The following is a 25,594-nucleotide window of genomic DNA, read 5'->3' on the forward strand; positions in this document are numbered from 1 at the left end:
CCTACTCACTGCACCCTGGGTAAACCTTGCTAAAACAGGCGACCACACGCTTCTTGCCGTCGTTGTGGATCCACCTCAGCGCCGGGCCATAGCCGATGCTGCTGAAGTCAGTGTGCACCTCTGTTTGGCAAATCTGTCAAGACTGCTACCTTGGACTCAGTGGTGAGTCCCCGAGTGATGTCCTGAGATACCTTTTCCTGCTCTGGCCTCAATGAAAAGGAACCTCTTTTTCCGACAGACGTGCAAGGGAGGCTGTCTGGATAGCATACTCCTCAACGTAGCGCCTAAAGTACCCAGCTAGATCTTAGATTGCCAGATTTGTTGTACTCAAGGGACTTTACCTACGTTATGGCCTTGTCTTAAAGACTCGGCCTCGCCTGACCCTAACAAATGAATCTAATCAAAATGGCAAAATCGGAAACAATCGGTAACGGGAATTATCAGATTTTCTAAAAGAGTTGAATCTACCCACGTTACATTATTTACGAACGCACTACAGTGCGTCACTGACTCGCATAATATACGAAACACCTTTAAGTCCAAGACGGTATGCGTAGGTAACGTGATTTACTACAACACATAGGTACCTATCGAAATCATGGACACTAACTTTAAAAAAGAACATTCTCACCAATCAGCTCGTACAAGGGCTCGGCAGCACTTATGTTGCCCCACGATGCGCGCGGCATCGTGTCACAATACCAGTGAGCTGCAACGTTTGCGAAGGGCGCCGAAGCTTGGAGCAGGATGCGCGGTTTGGTGCCGCGACACCAGTGAGCCCCATGCTCGCGAGAGGCACTATAGCCCACAGCGGCGCACGCAGCGCAGTACCACCAGCGCGCCGCGCGGCGGCGGCGCGGCACGGCGCAGCAACGCCAGCGCAGCGTCACGCTCGTGCAGAGCGCAGAAAGGCGCGGCGGCGGCGCGGCACGGCGCAGCAACGCCAGCGCAGCGTCACGCTCGTGCAGAGCGCAGAAAGGCGCGGCAGCGGCGCGACACGGTGCCGCAGCACCAGCGCATTGCCAGGCCAGAGCATGGCAAGCCTCGTTCTCATGCGGAATTCCAAAGCCCGCAGCCAAGGGCGCAGCATTGCGTCGGAACATTCGAGAAAGGAAAGACAAATGTGAGCACTATGTTCGAATCATGTTCGAATATAAGTATTTCCCAGTTGGTTTAGTACATCTGTCCTTATTACGACAGGTCTACCTATTCATACAACGATCTAACACCACATGAAGATTGATTTCTAATCTTATGTCAGGAAGCTCAATTTTTGTATCTCGTGGCAAAAATAATTGTTGAGCAAAAACTCATCTACCTACATTACGGTTACTCTTTTTACAAAACTAACACTGAACTGCATCAAAGTCGATGTTTTAGATTTTCGATAAGTTTTAACTTTTCGTAGAGTAGGTAGGTACACTTTGTGATCCTAATTTTCACACAGAAAACAGCGTGATTGGAAAGTACTATGACTAAGACTACGCTTTCTAGTCTTAAACTGCAAATTTAAATTGCGGGTATCTTGGTGAGATACTTCATGAAGTGACTAATGGACCGACATAGACGTGTTCTTAATCTCAATATCAACCTTTCGTGGGCACAGCGGAATAAATTCCGTTTTAAAATGATCTAAGACTGATCATAACAAAACCCTTTTGTACAAGTTCCAATACACGAGACTACCTCGCGGCTATGCCATCGGTTGAAGTTACGAACATGATCAACTTTTTTTTTTTTTTTTTTTTTTACACCATGCATTAACATCATTAAAAACCGAGACCAAAAATAAAGACATGGTTAGATCTCACCTGGTTAATTTCACTAATTATTGCACTCACTATTTTGTCCGTCATTACCGACACCGCACAATTTGCGTTAGAAACCATGGAGCCCACGCGGTTTAGAGAGGTCTCCCCAGACCTGCGGTGTAGCAGCGCTGCGGCATCTGAGCTTGCTGCTGAGAAAGCGGCAGCCTAGGAACAGTTCGCCGCGGCGGGGCCGCCGGCGTTGGGGAATCGGTGATTGAACGACACCGACTAGCACGCCTTTGTTCATTATGCAATTTACGTGAATTACTTTTATGCTTAGATCGATTACCAGATTTAGACGACTGCATTATTAATTCACAAAACACGTAGGGTAGGCATAAATTTTTTACACTGATAAAACTTCCCTTTTTTTTTTTAATAAAAATTGGGGCAAAAATATTTAAACTGGATACGTCCACGTGGCCAATACGTGCTTAGCCATAAAGCCAAAGGTATAGGTACTTGATTCTAAAGATTTAATTGCAGTAACTTCATCTTGTTCGGAAAAAGGTGCAGAAACGGGAGTGTTGCATTCTGTTTGAACGGTCACAGTGTTACCGAGACGATTAATATTACACTCGCGTTTAGTTACTACAGAGGTTAAACTATTTTCGACAAGTCTCGACACGTTTTTCTCGATCGCGGAGTATTGATTCAGTATTGAGTGCAACGTTTGGATAAAAACACGACTAAGTGCGTGATCTCGCGACCTACATCTAGGCCCTGCTGTTTCACATCAACGTGGTCTGCTTCGACAACTTCGAGTTTGATCACGGCACATCACGGCTACGATCGCGGTTACGATACCCGCGATCCGACATTGTACAAGAAAAACAACAAAAATTTAAAGGTTAGAATTTTGTTCCAATTTAAGCAAACTGATTGTCAGTGACTAAATTTTAACTATAGTGGGCTATTGAATAGGAATCCCAGTTCTGAATTTAGGTACGAAAGTAAAATTCAATTTAAAAAAACACAATTTATTAACACAAAACCAAATACTTTTACAATTATCAAACTTTTAATGATTGGAACAAAATTTAACACGAAAGACACAAAAAGTAAAAGTCAGTAATAAAGAAAAACATAATTCAAACCAGACCACGATGAATACAGCACAAAAATCAGTAGCGAAATGAGCCCAGTGCTCGCGCGCGCTCAGCTTATATAGCTAAGCTCATTAAGAGAGGTGGCGTGACCTAAGAATATACTAATCATTCCCTACTCTGGAATAGAGGCTGCGACCTAAATGATAAGATGTGATAAATGCACATTCGATCTCTTTTAGTGACCTCGTTTTATTCAGCGAATTACTGAGTGACCCAAACAATTGACTTCGTCGAAAACGAAATGTGTGTGATAATAATTTGCATACTCAAATACATTTACGTTACTTAATATAGACTATGTAAGTAGATAAAGTCCTTTTCATGAAAGAAGTCCTGTCCTACGCATAGCTGAAACTACTGGACGGATCGGTCTGGAACACCTTGTTTATTATGCGACGCGACGTTTTTTTTGAAGTTTTTTCCGATTTTATATTGGAGCAAAATATTGTATCATTTCAGCATAATATCCGTGAAAGCCAAATCATTTGCTGATCGGGAGATCCGGTACACCCTGAAAGCGCAAGGTCAGGGAGCCGGCACTTTCAACATTGGACCGACATCTGGGATAGTAAAATTGGCAAAGGAGTTGGATTTTGAAGATTTGCGTCAACCTCATGTTTACTCCTTGGTCGTTACCGCTACTGAGGACTCCGGAGGATTCTCCACCTCTGTTGAAGTAAGTTAATGTACTTTTAGGGTTTCGTACCTCAAAAGGAAAAACGGAACCCTTATAGGATCACTTTGTTGTCTGTCTGTCTGTCAAGAAACCTATACGGAGTACTTCCCGTTGACCTAGAATCTAATTACGTTGAGTCATTCAGAAGTTATAAGACTCTGACAGACGTACGGACGGACAAGTGCACTCAAGTAGACTCATAAAGTTTGCACTCTGTATTCCCTAACTTTGAGTTTGTTGGGACTTGGAGTTTTTGAACAGTTTTTTTTCTTAATATTATAGAGCAGCGCTTGGCTGCAATCAGACCTGGTGGCAAGTGATGACGCTGCTTTAGATAAGATATACCATTGATATTCCAATATTTTCTTATTTCAGCTAACTATTCGTGTGACAGACGTTAATGATAACGCACCAAAGTTTGAGCTGCCCGACTACCAAGCTCACAACGTTGACGAGGATATCCCTCTGGGCACCAGTATCCTCAAAGTGAAGGCCATGGATGCAGACTCTGGGAAGAACGCTGAAATTGAATATTTAGTTTCAGGTAAAACTGGATTAAGCTGTAAATATCAATTTTTATTATTTCAAATATAAACATTACTTGTAGGTACACTTTTTTATTGCAAATTATGAAATTAGTTTTTTTTTATTTTTTTATTATTTTCTTATGAAGAGTTTATTTGCCACAATATTAATTAATAGCAGATTAGACCATTATACAGAAAAAACTAAAAAAAAAACTTATCACTAAAAATTTTATATATTTACAACAAATATACGCCGTCCAAATGGTCATTTATGGGCATTGTTCATTATGTCATTTATGGTCATTTTGGTCTGGTGGGGGGCTTCGGCCGTGGCTAGTTACCCCCCTACCGGCAAAGCCGTGCCGCCAAGCAATTTAGCGTTCCGGTGCGATGCCGTGTAGAAATCAAAGGGGTATGGGTTTAATAAAAACTGCCATACCCCTTTCAGGTTAGCCCCCTATCATCTTAGACTGCATCATCACTTACCACCAGGTGAGATTGCAGTCAAGGGCTAACTTGTATCTGAATAAAAAAAATAAAAAAAATAGTGCCCAAAACACTGGCGCTATTACCTCGCTGAACGGCCTACCTATATATTTCAAATATATAGGTAGGTACAGCCGAATATTGAAACCTCAGATTATTGATAAACCTTCATATTCTACGATAGAAACGTAGCTAAGTACTTTAAAATTTAAGAACTTAAGAACCGCAAAATAAAGTAAATAAATGAAGTGAAATAAAATTAAGTGTCTATACAACAAAAGTAAAAAAAAATGATTAGCTTTTGGAACACTTGATGTTTGGTTATGACCTGTTTCACTGTTCAACCAGGATACTATCTCACTTGATTCACGGATTCTTTCGAAAAGTCACGTCTAAAGCGCGGGAACGATGGCGTCTGCATTAATTTTTGTATAGAAAGGCACGTGGGTTGAATTCGTCACCTTCATGAGCGAATGTATCGTGGCAATAGCCTCCAGGCCATCATATTCAATAGGATCCTTGGACGAATTGACCACTTCGTCCAAGATAGTAGGTACCAAGTAGTATCCAAACGAGTCAGGGTCTCAAAAACCAAGAAAGAAACACTTTTGCGTTTATAATATGGATAGTGATTAATGTATCAGAACAAACCAATCAATTATACTATGGCATTTATATATTCCAGATGACCACTTCAGCGTAGACTCCAACGGTATCATCACAAATAATAAGCAGTTAGACGCCGACAATAATAATGCTTATTACGAATTTTCTGTTACTGCTAAGGACAAAGGCGAACCAGCTAAAACAGGAACGGCTACAGTAAGAGTTTATACAAAAAACAAAAACGACGAAGAACCTAAGTTCTCTCAACAAGTGTACACACCAAATGTTGATGAAAATGCTGGTCCGAACACGCTAGTCACAACGGTAGTCGCTTCCGACAAAGATGGTGATAATGTTCGCTTTGGTTTTGTGGGAGGAGGCACTAGTTCCGGACAGTTCGTTATTGAAGAAATTACCGGTGTCATTCGATTACATAATAAGGCAATATCATTAGATAGAGATAAATATGAACTTAATGTAACTGCGCTGGATGATGGCGCGTGTTGCGTTAACGGAGATGCCACAATACATACTTCAACAGCAGTAGTAGTAGTTTTTATCACTGACGTTAACGACAACAAACCGATATTTAAAGATTGTCCTACATATTTCCCGAAAGTTGAAGAAGGGGCTCCAAATGGTAGTCCGGTTATAAAAGTTCACGCTACCGACGAAGATAAAGGCGTAAATGGACAGGTGAAATATTCTATAGTACAGCAACCTAATCAAAAAGGTACAAAGTTCACAGTAGACGAAGAGACCGGCGAAGTATCGACAAATAAAGTGTTCGACAGAGAAGGTGATGACGGAAAATTTGTATCCGTAACTGTAAAAGCTACTGATCAGGGAGAGCCATCGCTGGAAGGAGTATGTTCGTTTACAGTTGAAATCACTGACGTAAATGACAATCCCCCGCTGTTTGATAGACAAGTAAGTGGATATGTAAATAGTAGACTAGCATAAACGTGCATGTTTCAAATACAAAGCATGATCATACTGTTCCTACAAAACGCTATAATTAAGTCCGTCCCGTGTCTTACAGAAATATGTGGAGAATGTTAAACAAGATGCCAGTATAGGCACAAACATATTGAGAGTGTCGGCATCTGACGAGGATGCCGATAATAATGGGGCTATAGTTTATACATTAAGCGCCCCCTACAACCCGGCAGATATAGAATACTTTGAGATCCAACCTGAATCAGGCTGGATCGTTTTAAAGAAACCTCTAGACGTAAGTATGCTTTTTAACCTTTATACACGATAACAAGAGTGAAATGTGGCAAGAGCGATGTGTGAAAGGGATCAACTATATTATGAAGTTTGGTGGATGAATGCTACCTACAGGCCTTAGGATTCAATTGGCACCTACTTTAAGTTTGTTTACTGTAAATAGTTCTAAATTATCGCTGCTGTATATTGCTGTGGAGGGAGCAATCCTGGCTGTGAGGAGTAGTTGTCCATCGAACGCGCGGGGCGTCGGCGCCGGCGCTTGTTCTTCTTCAGCACGATTACTTTCAGTTGCCGCCAGCGCCGGCTCAGCACTCAATCTTCGTTAACATTTATTTCCGCAGCACCGTCTTGCATTGACTATCTTACCGATAAATACAACCTGTGTATATTACCTATGACCGAAGTGATACTGCTGTAAATATTTCACTGTTGAGAAGTATGTTTAGTTCTAAAACATGTACAGTTTCCGTAACAGCACTTCTGTATATTTCGCACTGACTAGTTTTAAAATTTATTTTACTGTAATTTAATCGGTTGATTTGAGAAGCTTACGCTTTAAACATACCTACCAGTATTATATTATGTATGTACATGTTTTGTTACTAATCTCTGATATTATTTGCGGAGTGCTCTCACTCCCGGGCGGTTCGAACCCGGCCCGTTGGCGTTTCTCGGCAGCCGCAGACGACTACTCATACTACATGATATCATTTTAATAGTATAATCACATAATTATGAATTTTTTACAGGATTCCAGTACTTATATTAGATTTCTTAAAAATAGTTGTAAACTGAGATGGTCAGGTTGCCGGCGAGGCAATTTGGCCATCTGACCAGTTGTGACATTATTCCTTCTGTGAAAGGGGCAACGTTCTCAAACCCAATTTGTACAGTAAACCGTAACGTCCATCGTTTGTAATATATTCATTACAATGAGTGTCGTTTATTTGTAGTCATTACGAGGTCACTAAAAACTTCTTACGACAACCTGACCTTTCCGCCATGTCTTGTATGCAGAGCTGCATGCATTTGCCTGCTTTATGTTAATTTACTTTAATTTTTTAAATTAGTTTAGTTAAATTATTGTAAAAAGTATAAATAATGTACAGTTTGTCTTTTTCCCTATTGTACAGACCGGAAATGTATAATACCGAAAACGTATTATTTCCAATTTATTTTCTTGCACCCTTTTACATCGGCTGCGACAAGAAAAGTACTGTAAGTTAGCGCGAATGATGCCTCTGCATGGAAGCGGACGTCGTGAGTGGATTTCAATTTATTAGTGTATCTCAGCAACTTCTTCTCTGGTTTTAGTTCGGCTTACTGAATGTGTGCGTGACGGATGGGAGCTATGTTCGAGAAATACAATTATTAAAATTACTACCGATTCATAATAGATATTATGAGAGTGGTCTATGATTCGATTTATTTTTTAATTGTTTTAATTATTTATTAGCAATGAGTACTTATATGTTTATATTTGAGTTGTGTTATGTTTTTTTGTCCCCGCTGACCTCTGACCCGTGTATCTGTAGCGGGACAGGTACCGCCTGCGCGTGCGCGCCTCCGACAGAGGCGACCCGCCCTCCTCCGCAGACGTGGACGTTGAGTTAGACGTGGTAGACAGGAACAATAAGCCTCCCATCTGGGACATGACCACGTATGGCCCCGTTCACATCAAAGAGAATGTCACAGTGGGTACCGTAGTGACCAGTGTGAAAGCCAGGTTGGTATAAGGCGCAGCGGGCTTCCCGGCCCGCCGCCCCTACTCCTTAACACTACTAACGACGTGGTTTTGTCTTTTTCCATCGACTCTTTCCCCGCTAGCGAGAAACGTACAAGTTGGAGGCTATGGCTCAAGACAAGGGCTTCCCGCCCTTGTCCCGAACCGTGGAGGTCCAGATAGACGTAGTGGATCGCGCGAACAATCCCCCCGTGTGGGACCACACGGTGTACGGCCCGATCTACATTCGAGAGAATTTGCCCGTGGGTGCCAAAGTGGTGTCCGTTAAAGCAAGGTGCGTGTGTAACTGTTCGGCACGGGCACCGCACGCAGCCCCCTGCACGCAACGTGCGGCGCCGCGGCCTCTGCTCTCCTGCGTGCGCGACTGCTTGTCACTGTCGAATCCATTGCCAATTTATATTCTCTGATATGAAAAAACTTTGAAGCATCAGATTAATGTTTATTTTACCTAAAATAGAGGCCATCTAATTAGAAACGAGGCGTTGATTTTGACAATTAGTCGGCAGGTATGGCCAGGGCGGGAGTGCTGCGAGCGTCTTCAACCATCGTTATTATTTGCCTCTCACATGGTGATTTCAGTACGATGTAATGTTTATGTCCGTGAATTGCATTAGCATCGCCACGTACACATGCGGACTTATGAGAATCACAAGCGTGCATTTAGTGGGCTCACTGCTTACGTGGAATGGGATCACAGGGTTATTAAATCATTATTTACCTAAGTACTCAAAAATATTTATATTATTATCTACTTACCTCTTAGTTTTAATTTTGATATTTTATGTTAGATATGTAAATATTTTTGAGTATGTAATGAAATTAAATTGGCTACGAACGAATTGTAGGTAAAATTAAAAAATGAACAACTCTGTGTCCATTATATTTTGCATGTAGGCTGAGGCATATAAAATGCATTATGGATCGTTCTCAAGTTTCTAACTTTTAAATCGAAGTTTTAGATTTCTACAACTACGAGATTATGTGTAAGCATGATATTTAAACGTACAGTAGATAATATTATTGTAGGTTTTAGGTGTTTCATTTTTACTTTAATTATTTTTAGTGCTTGAAATACAGACGTGTAGACATTATTAGAGAACCATAAAAGCTCTAAAAATGAATAATTAAGTACTTATTATTGTTTGCATCAAATAGAGTTAGGATAGTGTTCACATAAAATGAGCTATTTTGACGGTGTTTTATCAAAACAATTATTTATAGACAAAAATGAAATTAAATCATTAAATTAAGAAGAAGATTAATACTTTAATTTAAATTCATTTGATTTATAATATCTATGAATTTTTAATCAAATAAAATCAATACGGGCAGAATTAGATAGGCAAGTATTCTTGTGGTAAGTTATTACTACAGACGGTTCTGACAAAATTACGTATTTTATCATAGCTCTATGCTTTTTAAAGTTTCGATAAGTGGTATGGTTTACCATAAGTGGTAGTTTTTATTAATAGCATTTCTTAAGTATAGGTTCTTTAACAGAATAAATAATTCACTAAGGCTGGATTCGTAATAAAAAATTTTTTTAGACCTTTTCAAGCATCGGTAAGTATACTCAAATAAAAATAAAGTAGTAACCATATTGTGGTAACCTAATAAGAAAGTTTATGTATGTGCATCGAAAATTTACAACGGGCCACATGTTGCATCACCTGTCACGTGGAATTTTGGTCGATGGTTCACATCTCTATTGTCTATCTGTTCGTCCTAAACCACACTTTTCAAACTCACATGATTATGGAAAGAGGAAACCCATACTAACTCACTATATTTTTTAACCTACATTCCATTATCTTTAATAGATTAGTAAATAAATTATTAAATCTTGACAGGTTACCTTTTTATTGCTGTGTCATATTTGGCAAAACTTAATTCTACATAATATGAAGTATATAATATACTTAACTAAAGTAGCTTTGATAATGAGAATTAGGTACTGTCAAAGTTTACTAAATTTATTAATTAGGTATCATAAAATGTCTATTATATCTTTAATACAAAAAATAATATTATTTAAAAATAGCCTATTTATTGCGGTTATTCATATTATTGTCTTTCAAAATGGGTCAATTATTTATGTACCTAGTTAAAAGTCCACTGAATAAGAATAAATTCCAATAAAATACCTGTGAACGGGTTTTTGCAAAACTTGGTGGAAATGTCGATACTTGGGAAAAAAGTCTACCAAAATCAGACGACAGAACATAATTTTTGTTGGAATTTTTTCTGTCTCATGGTACACCGTCTAATATGATTTTTTTTCCGGTCACAATAAATAGACTAATTTTGGCATCGGGTTTTAGTCAATTTTAAAGTTTTGATGTTAAAAAGGATAATGGTGTTTACTTACACATCATTTTTAAATGCATACTCATCACTGAATGTTCTAGTAGTACCTACCAATTTTTTTTAAAATATCGTTTTTTATTCATATCGTTAAAGATAATAGAAAATTTAGTACCCGTATGTCCAATGTCCATCCCCTTGTCTGCAAAGGCGTAACCAGGTTCAGTAACAGGTAGTTTAACCCTATAGTAATGTGCGTTTTTAGATATAGTACGCGACAGGTCGATATGGCGGTCGGGGAGGGAACCTCCCGCACACCCGCACGGGTGACGTTTAGGTGTGCGGAGCGTCCCCCCGCCTCATACCCCGATTGGTATCTCAACCTGTCGCGGACTGTAATATGTATTAAGGATGGTGTGAAAATATAATATTATATTGATGATCAAAGTTTTTGAATAATAGTAATATTTCTCCTCTGTAAGTACCTACATAATATTTACCACTAAGTTTTAATTACCATTAAAAAATCTGTTAAGTCAGAATGTTGACACATTTATGCAGTTTCAATAAATTAAATCGAGTGTCCTAAAATGTAGTAACTATGTTATACTCTCGTTGAAATATCCATAAAAATATTGTTGACATGACGTTTTGATATGCGTAGCGTAGTATAGTACGTAGGTATCTTAGTTTTATTTATTACACCCATAGCAAGACCAATAATAAAATTAATCTATGATGTTAAATTAAAGTAAACTATATAATGTATCGGATAGTACCCACCTATATTTAAAACGTTAAAATTTTCCTGTAGTCATCATTAAAATCGTTAATCAATTTTTTTTTAAATATTACAATAAAACTTAAAGCTAGCCTTATCTAATTACTATATAAATCATGACCGCGTGGAATGGTGCCAAGAATACTGGCTGCATTTCCGCGCTGGACAGCCAGGCTGATCCGTTGCGCAAAAAATGAGCCAGCCCTTCTGTCACCAGATGAGGCTATTAATCGCGGTGAAATGTTATGGTAATTATGATTAAAATCAATTTTGATGTTTAGCTCCATCCGATTGTTTGAGAAAAATTAACGCGCACTACCTTGTTTTTCCTGGTTACGCTTCTGCCCTTATTATCATGAAATCATTTCGGTTAATGCATCTTCGCATTCGATGTCGTAATGTCCTAGTAGATGATTAGTCAATTTATTGTATGATCGATATCTATATTGTGTTTTGGGGTTTTCAGCTCTGGAATTGAGAACAACCCGACAGTATTTTACCGGCTAATGCCCGGTTCGACAGCACAAACAAATAAGTTCCATACGTTCTATTTACAACAAAGAGCTGACAATGGGTTTACTTGGGCCGATATTAAAGTCAATCATCCGTTGGATTATGAAAGTATTAAAGAATACAATCTTACAATTCGAGTGGAGGTAATGTAACTAATTTTTAATTGTAATGTTCTGTCCGGAGATGCCTTTGGTAATTTTGAGGAGGTTTTGTTTTGCCATGCCTATGCAACGCAGAAAGGCTTCTTTACAAAATTTATCAAACATCTACCTACTCAAAATTTGCTTTGGCCTTTTGCGCCATTTCCTGTTTATAATATTGGAGATTTACCTACATACTTAAAATCATTTTCTGAGATGATTAACCTAGAGAGTAAGTACTGAAAAAAATATCTTGTTACACAGAATAACGGAGCTCAGCAATTGGCTTCAGAAGCTACAGTCTATATCATGTTGGAAGACGTCAACGATGAGATACCACTTTTCACTGAACGAGAGCAAGAGACCGTGCTCGAAGGAGAACCTATCGGCACCAAAGTGACGCAGGTCAACGCTATCGACAAAGATGGAACGTTCCCGAATAATCAAGTGAGTCTGAATTGCTCATAATCAATATATCTTTTTATAGAAACAATAAATCAAAACAAATCACAAGGGGGTGAGTGAACTAGCTCCAGTGCCACAGGTCAAGGTTTTCGGCAGGGTGAGATGTTCCCAAATAATCAAGTAAATGAATTAGTTACGACTACTAATTTCGCGTTTAAACTATTGTGAGTGATTTCCATTATAAGTAAAGATTGTTCGCTTATACTCACGTATTTAAGCGACGCGGAAATTATTTTTCATTAATCAATTATTGCCCCTTTCCGGGGCATTCGATGACCCGTATTTGGTTTATCATGAGTCCCACTCAGCTGATAGGGAAGCGAGCGACACAATACTTTTGAAATAATCAGACCAGTTTGTTGGAATATAAAACCGGGTGAAAAATGTCAATGAAAACTAGTTACTCATGGTAGGAGTATCAAGTATTCAAGTAGGTACTTACTATATTTCGCTAGTCAGGCGGGATGCCGTTGTAGGAAAATTAAACTCTTAATATATGCAGAACTTAATGTTTATCGAAAGGTTAATAAAAACATTTTGAAGAACTCCCTGATGCAGTGATGAGCGCTGAGGTCTTACATAAGAGGGTGTTCCCGTATTCATCTCAACTGAATCAATTTGGGAATTTATAATTTCTAAAGCAGCTCAGGTCTGGTCTGGACGCAACTAGCCACGACGGAAGCCTCACTGGCTTCCGTCGTGGCTAGTTGATCTTAACGACAAAACTGTATCGCCAAACCATTTAGCTGTCCGGCACGATGCAATGCCGAGTAGAAACCGATTAGGGATGTGGCTTCAATAAAAATGGCGACAACTCTTCCATCTTAGCGCGCTTCCATTTTAAACTGCATAATCACTTACCAACCACCGTGAGATCACAGTCAAAGGCGAACTTCTAGTGGGACAGTGTAATTTAAAAAGTAGGTTTATCTTCGGCTTATTACATGGTGCTGTCCTTGACACGGAGGAAAGATATCCCAAGGACGTATTTTGAGACGTTGCGTAGGTCTGACCTGATAAAAGAACGGTCAGTGATTCTTTTGCAATGCCTTTCGTACGGCCTCCAGTAGAGGGAAAAAATGGCGCAATGTCGTTAAGAAAGTTATATCTCGAGACAACCACGATCATTAAAGCCGAGGAACCGACGTATGAAGAGAGTAATAGACACGGGACAGATCCAGCCAAAAATGTTACAGTTAGGTTTGATAGTAGATATTGAGCTCGGTTAGTTACTCTACTATAATACCATATCAATCATCGATGATTACAGTAAATTAAAGATAAATATTTGCAAAAGCGTATATTTTATTGTTTTGATTAAACGTGTACGAGTAAATAGCATAACAGCAAATAGGTACCCTACAAAATTGTAATTATTTGGATAATCTGAACGCAATGTGTAAAATAAATGCAGCCAATATAATTTGCATGAAAAGCCTTCATCGAAAATATGATTGAACGGGAAATTAATAAGCTTCCGCACGGTCAAATAAACATTACATTATTATTTAAAGTTGAAAACATGTCCGAATAATTATTGTCTTGGTTAAAAGTATTCGTAATTAACGAGCTTTTATTGACATTGTAATTTGAAAATCTTCGTTTATTCTGGATCTCGGATTATGATATACCTAGGTATGCTTACCTAGATTTAAAACTGAGGGATAAAACGGCTATGGAGGCTTTCAAAAGTAGCAATTAGGTAGATATCCAAAATGTAATGCTGAAAACGTTGTTTTTTTAAACTTATAATAATTTTCATTCATAGTTTAATTTTATTGGTCTACCTATTGATTTATTTGACACTACATTATAATATTTTCACATGCCTGCAGTAACCTCTGCAGTACAATAGCAATTATGTACTGTCGCGATTGCGTTTGGAAATTGGCTGCTCATGTCCACAGACCGTGCAAACTTAGTGGTAAATTATCAATTAACATGCGATACCTGTTTAACACACATTTTTCCTCGTTGTAGTTTATGCTGATATAAATTGGATTTCAAAATAATAATTATAACATAATTGAAAACCATGGAGATGGGATAGGTACCTACCTATAACTTTTATGTTGCGGCCGTTAAAACCAGTTAGAGCTTATAATTGATTTTACTGAGTCTTAAGTCTGAGTAAAATGAAAGTCTAGAGATCGAAGTCTAAGAGCAAAATACCTATTCACTGTGCTCCGTCCATATTATCTGCAATCACATCAATAAAGATTCGGGATGAGAGCGTACACCGAAACTGCCAATTAGTTTCTTGTCGGTTCTTCTCTGCAGAATCTGCTTTCGAGACGGCTTAGAGCCTTGACCTGTTTATAAAAATAAAATAGGTCTACATGGAATAGAATTTCTAACCGCGTTTACTGCCTTCATTGGAGTATATTTTGTAGATCTCAGGTGCACAGTTAATACGTCTAATGAAGCATACTATGTTAGCACGACATTGATTATTCAAGTACCAACCCGTCAAGTCAAACTATATCATAGCTACTGTTTATTGAACTGACACACGAGATAGAAATTGGTGGCATAAAATGTCTCACACAAGGTCTCACACGTTTTCATAATAGAAGCTTGCGAATTGACACCGGGGAATCGTAAATATTGAATTTTACTTCAACGTCTAAGTGCTCTGTGGATATAATGGCGTCGGTAGTAGGTACCTTGTATTGTCAACACTTGGTTAACTTGATTATCTATGAGTGACTGTTTGGAGATATCACTGCATAGTTCGCAACAATCTGATTGTAGGACAATATTTGTCAACTGATTGACCGAACCATTGTGGTATTTTCAATCATACAGCATATTCTGATAGGTTTAACCATATTCACACATAGACCATTGTGAATATTCGCGTATGTGGCTTATGTGGCTAAATCCGCTTAATAATATAAGGCCGTTGCCTGGAGACTTTACTCGTAACTTACTCTACGAAATAGTCTGGATTCTGCAATATAAATACGCCAGCAGGTTACGACGATTCAGTATAAAATTTTCAGTGGATCTTAAAAAGATATGGTCCAGCAGCCGCCGCCTGTTTTTTTAGTGATTAATAGGGCTAAGCGCGCACAACGAAAATAAATCGTTGCGAAAAAAAAACGCAAATCTGGGAACCATCAAAATACATTAGCATCCACGCACTGCGAAAAAAAATCGCATGCGATTAATATTCGCAATCGCGGTGCGATGCGAATTCGATAATAATAATCAAAGAACTTCCTGTTATATGCACGAAGATCGTTATATCGTACGTAAAAAGCCTTTTAGGTCTTAATGCTGTTAAAGGATGGACCCAGTAACGTTTTGTATTTTTCTTCTTCAAATTCCTTTTATCTAATATTAAATAATAAATTATGCACATTTTCTTTTTTGAATCCATACATTTCAGATGTTCGCTCTATTTGATATTATTTTATTAAAATGTTCGTCTAACGTCTTGATTTCATGGTGGTGCAGTATTCACTGACTTCGGCTCCCTGTAGAAAACAATTATATTAGAAACCTCAATATCATTTTGAAGACCCTATCCATAGAAAAAAAACAATAAATTTTGGGGGTTCCCCATACTTTTTTTCATCAAACCCATACGTCCGTAGTATGGGTTTGATGAAAAAAGTGTGGGGAACCCCCAAAATTTATTGTTTTTTTTCTATTTTTGTGTGAAAATCTTAATGCGGTTTACAGAATACATCTACTTCCCAAGTTTCAACAGTATAGTTCTTATAGTTTTGGAAAAAAGTGGCTGTGTCATACGGATGGACAGACAGACAGACATGACGAATCCATAAGGGTTCCGTTTTTTTGCCATTTGACTACGGAACCCTAAAAATAATGAGTCTTGGTTGGAGCGCGCTTGTCTAGCAGAAGACTCAGGAAAGATGGACGTTCAGAAGGGCATTCCACACCTAAGCGGTTCGTATCAAAAAAGTTGAGCAAAAAAAACTACAGTCTAATTTATCTAAACTCATTTTCGGCAGGATTTTAATAACAAAAATTTGTGTAGGTGTATTACTACATCGTGGATTCACCGCGGAACGAGGGCAAGGACTTCTTCGAGATCAGCATGCAGACGGGCGAGATCTTCACTAAGGTGGTCTTCGATAGAGAGAAGCAAGGTGCCTACGCGTTGGAGGTGGAGGCCAGAGATGGAGCACCGTCGGCGCGACCGAACTCCGACAATCAGCCAAATTCAGGTATGTGCCACACGTTTATTCGAAAATATTGCGTCGTAATAACATTTTCTTATATTTTAGAATTGTATTTATTTAACTGTAACTGTAGTGTTGAGAGTATTTAAATTGTAATCAAAATATATTCCTTATCAACATGGTTTATCGGAAAATATGTAATACGTTGGTACTTGCGTGTTTTCATTTTAATACTGCTCAACTATCTAAAAACTTATTCGGTTGCAACATTACTACTAAATCACACAACATAAAAACAACATCAGATTGTCATAGTCACATATAGTATGGAGGGAACGCCCCGCACAGCCCCCGTGCTAACCCGTACCCCGGACTATAGGTATATCACCAAACGCTCCATGGAAGAAGAACCTACGACAGGTGAGCTTAGAATATAGGTTAGGGTGTACTTAATTTTTAAGTGGGTATCACAAGTAGATCCATTCCCACCAGAAAGCGCTCAACAGCAAGTGTCGCAGATTTTCTTCACTTTAAATACGTATGTAACATATCTAATACTTTCTTACATACTATATAATATCAATGACTTTACCATATCACTTATTAGGTTGGCACTGCGATAGAATATATATTTATTATTATAAATAATAAATTTTACTTAGTCAAGATAATACTTATTTTACTGAAAATAAATTCTTTTGTAGTAAAAGATTTTAATTTGATCGGTGAAAATAGGCTGTTAAGAAACGTTATAAGTAGAAATAAATAGGACATCGTTTATAATTTAAAAGCATTAAATGTTTTTACAGCTTAGCAACAACCTGCGTAAATTGCTGCTAACAAAAGCTTTTATAAACGACGAAAGAAAGGTAAACGGTGATAATTAGATTAATTTATGTGAAGGTCCGAGCGTTGACAGGGAAAATAGATACTTTGAAAGCGTTGTTTGAAAAGAAATCCTTTAGAAGCTAAAAGGTGTCAGTAACCAGGACACAGGGCTAGGGCTAATCACTGCTGTGATCCGCATTTAAATGCCCATTTTCCCTTACAAACATTTTAGACGAAAGGTTCTGTCTATTTCGAATTTTTCAAAGCCCGTGTTCAACAACTTCACCGACCTTTTTTCAAATGTCGTATTTCCATTCCTGTATCTGTCTCACGTGCACAATAGCCGGCTTTGGTTTGGATTTTGGATCAGCTCAATGCTTACTTTGTTATGTATGTATGTAAGTTCATGTCGAATTTTCCAATGCCTTTGTTCAACAACTTCACCGACCTTTTTTAAATGTTGACAGATAAGGGTCTTAATATATTTTCAGTGTTTTCTCAGCAGTATATTGATTGCAGTGGTAAGTGTGACTATAAATTCACCGATTTCACGGGAATGCCTTCATTAGGTAGTCGACGCCGCTTATGCGTATCGCGTCGTCGTAAATCAAGCAGGAACATAATCAACCACCGCGCCTGAAGCTTAATCCTGTTAAGCCTTTCCATCGCTGTATCTGTCTCACGTGCACTATAGCCAGCTTTGGATCAGCTCAATGCTTACTTAGTTTCTAGCAGTATACAATTTCCTTAATGTATCATAAATACATAGAATCTATACGACTCAATAAAGCGCCAACCTAACTACGTTTGGATCGTAAAACCATACCCGTTATCTTTGTTTACGGCTGGCGCACTGTACAGACATCGTAGGTAGTAGGTACCATCCATGTTTGTTGTTTATTTGTGCGACAAATACCTAAATGATTTATTGCCACAATTTTGTTTGAAGTATATAGGCTCGTCACCACCAGAAGTATGTTATTATGATCGAGATTGAAGACTAAACCACTAAAAGTAACCTTAGGTAATGGTTAACCGGATACGTCAGGATTACAACCTTTAGATTAACTGAGCCTTCGTGGGCATACTAACATTATTCTTGCACACTATGAGAGATATCACAGACTACCCTCAACTATTAACCTACCGTCAATAATGAGTCATGATAACAATGTCTCTTATGAGACTAGACATCGCTAACTAACACTAGCTAAGTCCCTACCTAGCGACCGGCTCCAACCATCCCCATACCGGCCCCAGACCAACCAGCTAACCTAGCACACCACACTTAGTTCAATTAACTTCAACTACAACAATCACGTTTGTCTAATACAAATTGGAACGATACAAGAAGGACTTACCAGATAAACAGCTATTCAACACACACTATACCATCATTCACACAATCACGTCACTTTCCACAACCTAGTACTGAACCTTTAACAACTGAAACCACATTAGGTCACAACAACAATGATAATAATAAAACCTACAGTACGATACACATAGTATCCACTGAGAAGTGCCCTCGGCAAGAGCCACACGAATAATGATCTCCTCGTACCGCCGCATTCACTTTTATTGTCTCAAAATGACGGTGGGGCGATTACGTAATGTTCAATGATCAAAGTGTTTACAATTAAAATGGCAGCACGCCTGCAAGTAAATAATATTGTTCATAAATAAATATAATTGAATAGATAGGTGAATCATTTTATTTATTTGTCTGTCTATAATCTGATACTTAATTAATTTAACGCGAGAGAAAATTGTGAACGACAACAAAATTCGTGCGTGTCAAAGTCCAACTCTGACAACTAAAATAAAGATGGCTACCTTCCGTAGAGTAAAACTCATACGTTTCTTTTCACGGAGTCTACAGACAGTAAGAACTCTTTCAATATCGACCCTCCAATATATTTAATAAGTAGGTAGGGATATTATATTTATGTGGAATTCAATGATGATTTTTTAGCATGCTTGTATGATTCTTGTGTTATTTTACGTATGCGATAATCATTTACTTACTATGTGAGATGTAAATCGGAAAACTGTTTTACTCCTACCAGAGTGGTGGTTATAATCATTAATGCAGGGGAAATAATATGTAGGTATAATAATATTAGAAAAATTTCGTGGGTTCTCGGAATGTCTATAATGTAAGGGTGCAAACCTTCGCTACGTTCGCCTTGTGGTTCGATGCTAAAAATGTGAAAGAGGTAAGATGGATGCTAAACCAAAATTTTATTAAAATTTCTGGCCTGCCATGTTTAAACAATCTTAAGGAATATTCTAATAAATATAAATGTAAAAGTTTGGATGTTTACCTACTTCTTCACGCCACGATGACTGAGCCGATTTGGCTGTTTGGAAAGAAGATACAGCCTTAGGTATGCCCTGAATAAACATACAGCTACATTTTATCCTGGAAGATTAAAGAGTTCCCACCAGTATTTTAAATTAAATACCTAAATCCTCACGGACGAGGCATCATCTAGTAAGTACCTATCAATGACTATGTTGTCTAGTATCTAGTAATATTATATCTATGTCATGGATGATTGTGACACTTAAGCCGCGTATACACCTGTAAGTTTTACTTGCGTAAGTAGCGTAGGTACATGATTAACCGGGTTAGCGCGGGGGACCATGATGTAGACCCCCCCCCCATTGCCATGTCGATTTGTCGCGTACTATAGTTGTCAATTTGTAATCAAATAATTAATTATGTAAGCTACTTACGTGAGTAAAACTTACAGGTGTGTTCGTGGCCTTTCACACCACGATTACTAAGCCGTTCTAGCTGTTTGGAATGGAGTTAGCTTACCTATATCCTGAATTTACACATGGGCTACTTTTTATACCGGAAAATCAAAGAGTTCCCGCGGCATTTGCAATATGCAAATGCTTATATCCACACGGACGAAGTCGCGGGCATCATCTTGTAATAAATAATTAATCGTTTCGATTAAGTAATCTGTTTAGCCAACGTGTTTATATGTGTTGAATCCATCGTGACACAAAGCCTAGTGTGTGCCTATTAACAGGACACTGAACACAGTGCCTTGGAAATTGGAATATACGATGTAAGTACCTATGTGTACACATCAATTAAATTCAAATTCAATGAGCTGATTGGTTATACCGTATCACATGCTTACACTCTACACTACTCTGCAGTAGGTATCTAATATCTATAGGTACGTTTTGCGAACAGGATTCTATTATAACCGATTCAGTTGGTTCTTACCTGTTCAGAAAGATAAACCAGGACAGAGAACCCCAATCATGTTACTTGGGTTATAGGTAGGTATGTCTCTTTGTTCATATAAACTGATTTTAAGGGTTCCGTACCTCAAAAGGAAAAATGGAACCCTTATAGGATCACTTCGTTGTCTGTCTGTCTGTTGGTCTGTCAAGAAACCTACAGGGTACTTGCCGTTGACCTAGAATCATGAAATTTGGCAGGAAGGTAGGTCTTATAGCAGACATTAGGGGAAAAATCTGAAAACCGTGAATTTGTAATTACATCACACAAAAAAATTAAATTGTGGTCATGTAATAAAAATTAGTATTATCAATTTTCAAAGTAAGATCAAGTGGGGTATCATATGAAAGGTCTTCACTTGTGCATTCTAAAACAGGTTTTTATTTATTTTTATGCAATATAGTTTTTGAATTATCGTGCAAAATGTCGAAAAAATACGACTGTAGTACGGAACCCTTGTTGCGCACTGCCTGACTCGCACTTGGCCGGTTTTTTTTTCATTTTCACGATGACTTAAAAAGGTAGGTAGGTTTATAATCATTCTACTTTTATATTTCATACATGAAAGTTTCTTCATCTTCCTTTGATGCTTAGAAAATTCCACGTAATAAAAATTTCCAAGATAGCAATGCAAACAAAAAACAACTAGTTCAATCGTAGGTACCAACTACGGTTAATGTCTACGACACGACGGCTAGGAAATTTCCCGATCCTTTTTTTATTGCGTCACCTCCTTTTTCTTCGTCCTTTGTGGTACCTACCTATTTCCTATCGACCCACGTGTTCTCATACCGTAGTTACAACTTTAATTGGTTTACCGAACAAGATATTTTCTATTAAGGAAATAAAACTTTTGCCTCAGGGTACGCTCGCATAAATATTGTTATATTGAATAAATAATAATTAATCAATCGCTGGAATGTCCCCGCCTGTGTCCCAGAAGGTACACTGCTATTATCAACAAAGTGGATTGCGGTATGCCAAATTAATACCAATATGGCTCTGTAATCTTAGCGCTGACATTAACATTAGGTATTCCATCCAAAACATCTCACATAATACCTATCTAGTGTCCAAATAAGCGGTAGAAGTAGTTAGATATACTTACCTATTTATGCAACAAGTGCAGCATAATAGAAGAAACCGGTCGAGTGCGAGTCGGATTCGCAAACAACGGTTTCCGAATGGCCTTGTATACCTACCACTTTTTAATTTTTTAATTTGCAAGGAAGCCATTTTGAAATTTGCCATCAGTTTTTCAGTATTTGTTGTTATAGTGGCAACAGAAATACACACTCTGTGAAAATTTAAATCTTATACTTATTACGGTTTATGAGATACAGCCCGCTGGCAGACAGACGGACGGACCGAGGAGGCTTAGAAATAGGGTCCCGTTGGGTACGGAACTCTACTTAATTGCAGTAGAGGCACCAATTTGAATACCCGAGACGAAAGCGAACGCGATGAATAGCGCCGAGAGTGTATAATTTTCAATGTGCACGTGTATCATACAACGTTTTACAATAGGTATATTTGTGAGTAAAAAACAGTAAGAAAACTGGATAAGTTAAAGACTTTAGCATTTAAGATTTAAAATAACTAACAAATAAGTAACGTGCGAGGAATTACATTCGTGAAAATGAGTTCTCAATTGTGTCTAAATGTAAAAAATATGCTTAAATATGATTATACCTAAATCTGCTCCTATGACCGAGTTCAAAATTTTCTTTAAGGTGTGTGAAAACACTTGACGTCTGCCCAATTCGCACATGGCTAGTGTGGTAGACATGAGCTAAGTCTTTCTCAATCTGAGAGGAGACCCGTGTTCAGCCGTAGGCCGGCGGCGATCGGTTGAGAATAATTAAGATGGTGACATTCCGTCTATGAAATAGGTGAGCCCACCCATACAAAACCGGGGTGAGTCTATAAAAAAAAAAAAAACCGACGAATTGAGAACCTCTTCCTTTTTTGAAGTCGGTTAAAAAGAGAATAAGCAATCTGAGATAAATCCATACTAATATTATAAATGCGAAAGTGTGTCTGTCTGTCTGCTAGCCTTTCACGGCCCAATGGTTCAACCGATTTTGACTAAATTTGGTACAGATATAGCTTGCATCCCGAGGAAGGACATAGGACTTGTTATCCCGGAAAATCAAAGAGTTCCCACGGGATTTTTAAAAACTTAAATCCACGCGAACGAAGTCGCGGGCATCACCTAGTTGCTTATATTGTCAATCAATTTAAGTATTTACTCGTTAGAGAAACGGAAATCCAACAGTGACACAAAATACATGCAAAACGTAAAATAAAGCTAAGTATATTGTTGGAGTTATTTCAACTATTTCCAATTACTTGGGCTTAGGGAAGTACGATGTCGCCAAGTGACAAAGCAATATTCCCGCAGCGGTCTGCGGGAGGCGGGAGGAACTTCGTGGCCTACATTTAGCGCGCCCTCGAGAATCCGTGATGAGGACGCGCTCGAGTGCACTGCTTGCCGGGGATTACTGTCACAAACTACTAAATATTGCTGTTTGTTGTCTAAGCTTCAATTACTAAGTTCTGCTGACTAAGACTTTTCCGTATCACGATCAAACTGCGCTTTATCTAAGTTTGCGAACCGTTTGTTATACGGAAGTTTTGCAATCCATTCGATACACAATTGACGGTAGAGCGAAAACAATTACAAAGCAAATAATTAGCCAAGCTTCCAATTCTGGGAAGACGGTCGATGTTATTGTCACATCTAGGTATTTTTACTAGGAATATTTTATCTATATAAAAATACTTATGCGGCATACTTATCGTGCAAAAGGTCGAAAAAGTACGGCTGTAGTACGGAACCCTCGGTGCGCGAGTCTGACTCGCACTTGGCAGGTTTTTGTTGTTCTCACTATTATTATAATTAAACTTGGTTTTCTGGTAGAAATCTCTTAAGAAATAAGTTGTCCTTGACCCTTTTATAATATGTCCTTTCAGTGTTTATGTTTTAGATTAAGTTTTTAGCACAAAATAAGTAATGAATTCTCAAAGAGTCGTTGCTGCTTTGATTGATAATTTCATTTATTGCGCAATATCTTTAGCAGAGGATTTTACTTGTCATTAAGTCGGCTATTCACTAAATGAATCTTGGTAATTTGAAAGCTTCTAAGGCAAAGCTCCCGCGGGAGGCAAATGGCTCCGACGAGGGGCGGAATTTTCTTAAAACGTCAACTCAACACCAGCGTTTATAGGCGCTATAACGTCCAGGAACCGTCCGCCTCGGCCGCTATAAAAATCACCTAACAACCCGCCTTTGATGCCTTATTTGCACTTGATCCAATCGTAAGAAACACTCGTAATGTTATTTGATGACATAAAAACAAATTTTTAATAAGTTATACAATATGAGTTTAGAAATGTGGTTAAAAATGGCGTCAGACATTTTGTGTCTTTAGAATTTTTTTCTTTTAAAGTGGGTTTCAATCATCATCGTTTTTACATTGCATGTCAAATGTAGTGATACTACTAAATGAATAATTGTAACATCTTTGTTAACCTGCATTTAAAGCAAATAAATGATTGATTGATTGATTGAGTAAGATTATGGATGATAAAGTTCTTTAACCAGTTCAAATTTTATACGCTCACTCATCTATACTATCTATACTAAAAAATAAAATTAAAGGGTCTGTCTGTAATATCGAAATAACTACCTCATGCTTAATATGAGGTACTTATTTCGATATTATAAAAGACACTTTCATATTTTTATTTATTTGTATAGATTAGTATAGATGATACTCGGGAACTATTTCAATATTTTTATAACCAGTCAAAACAATCATCAAACCAATGCCAAACATCTGCCAGTCATAATTTAAAGGTCCAGGGACCTTTACATACCCACAGATCAAACATATAACCCTCCTTTTGGCTTCGCCGCAGTCGGGTAAAAACCAGAAAATGCTCTACTATGCAGCTGCACATAGGAAATTTCATTTTGATGATCCGTTAATTTATGATTATAAGAAAAAGAGAAGAGGTATCTCGGCTTGTAAGTTTAATTAAAACAGAAAATCGTCCACTGGTATAGTCGATATTGATCCTGTCACCTCTGCTCGTCCCCAGTTCAATAAAGGGTCTCTAATTAAAAAGGCTAATAACAATTAATTTGTAACAACCTAACTTTGCTATTGACACAATTATCTTGTTTGCTCTTGGCTGTGATAACATTTTTCAACCTTATTGAATGTATTGAGAACTTTCCGCTGTTTTTTGAAACACTCGATGGGTGCCAAAAGGTGCGTAAACCCCGCTATCTATCTGTCGCTAGTCACTACGCGTAATAATAGATCACTGCACAGTGCACAGTGCACAAGCGTACGAAGTATTCGTTTTTAAAATACAATAATTGTATGAATTAAGCAAGCAAGATATTTATTATCTAATTTTATCATGGTGTAAAAAGAAGAGAAGAATTCTGTCTACCGAAACTATTTTACAATAAAAAAAACATTTTATGAGTAAATAAAAAGCAAATTATAGAAGTTGGGTTGCGCCTCTAATGTAAATTTAATCACTTCTCTTAAATATTTTACATAAATTTTCTGGTTGTCTATGGATTCTATTTCCATGGACGACCACGCCGAGCAGATGCGGTTAATTTTCCGGGTGTAATGAGATAGCATTGCAGGGAAATACTCATTTCTTTTATTCTACAGTCTGTGGTAGATTCTACAGTCGGTTTTTACAGTCGTGGTAGATTCTTACTAAAATATTTTGAATAGAATCAGTATTCGGATTTTGTGTTTTAACTAGAATTAACTTCCAACGAAAATCAAACAAATGTGTCCCGTTACGTACCTAAGTACCTATACATGTTTATGTATCTATACTAGGCAACATTGATAATATTAGAATTAACCAATAAAATAAGGCAAATGTACGTCAAGTTTATTTGTCTTTAGAGT

The 25,594-nt window shown here is 38.0% G+C and overlaps 1 protein-coding gene across 7 annotated transcripts in view; it reads left to right on the forward strand.

Moving 5' to 3' along the window:
* Positions 1 to 25,594, forward strand: part of CadN (neural cadherin) — a 452,548-nt gene that overhangs the window by 77,521 nt on the left and 349,433 nt on the right. For 5 of the 7 annotated variants that reach the window (XM_069501134.1, XM_069501127.1, XM_069501155.1 and 2 more), the window contains 8 exons: positions 3,380 to 3,596; positions 3,972 to 4,140; positions 5,295 to 6,145; positions 6,258 to 6,449; positions 8,276 to 8,466; positions 11,744 to 11,933; positions 12,195 to 12,377; positions 16,405 to 16,594. In XM_069501134.1, coding sequence (XP_069357235.1) covers positions 3,380 to 3,596; positions 3,972 to 4,140; positions 5,295 to 6,145; positions 6,258 to 6,449; positions 8,276 to 8,466; positions 11,744 to 11,933; positions 12,195 to 12,377; positions 16,405 to 16,594 — 2,183 coding nt within the window. Of the gene's footprint in view, positions 1 to 3,379; positions 3,597 to 3,971; positions 4,141 to 5,294; positions 6,146 to 6,257; positions 6,450 to 7,983; positions 8,175 to 8,275; positions 8,467 to 11,743; positions 11,934 to 12,194; positions 12,378 to 16,404; positions 16,595 to 25,594 lie in introns of all 7 variants that reach the window. The other 2 variants (XM_069501144.1, XM_069501129.1) reach the window with 1 other exon arrangement.

This window comes from Maniola hyperantus, chromosome 1, assembly GCF_902806685.2.
Source record: "Maniola hyperantus chromosome 1, iAphHyp1.2, whole genome shotgun sequence".
In the NCBI taxonomy this organism is placed as follows: domain Eukaryota; kingdom Metazoa; phylum Arthropoda; class Insecta; order Lepidoptera; family Nymphalidae; genus Maniola; species Maniola hyperantus.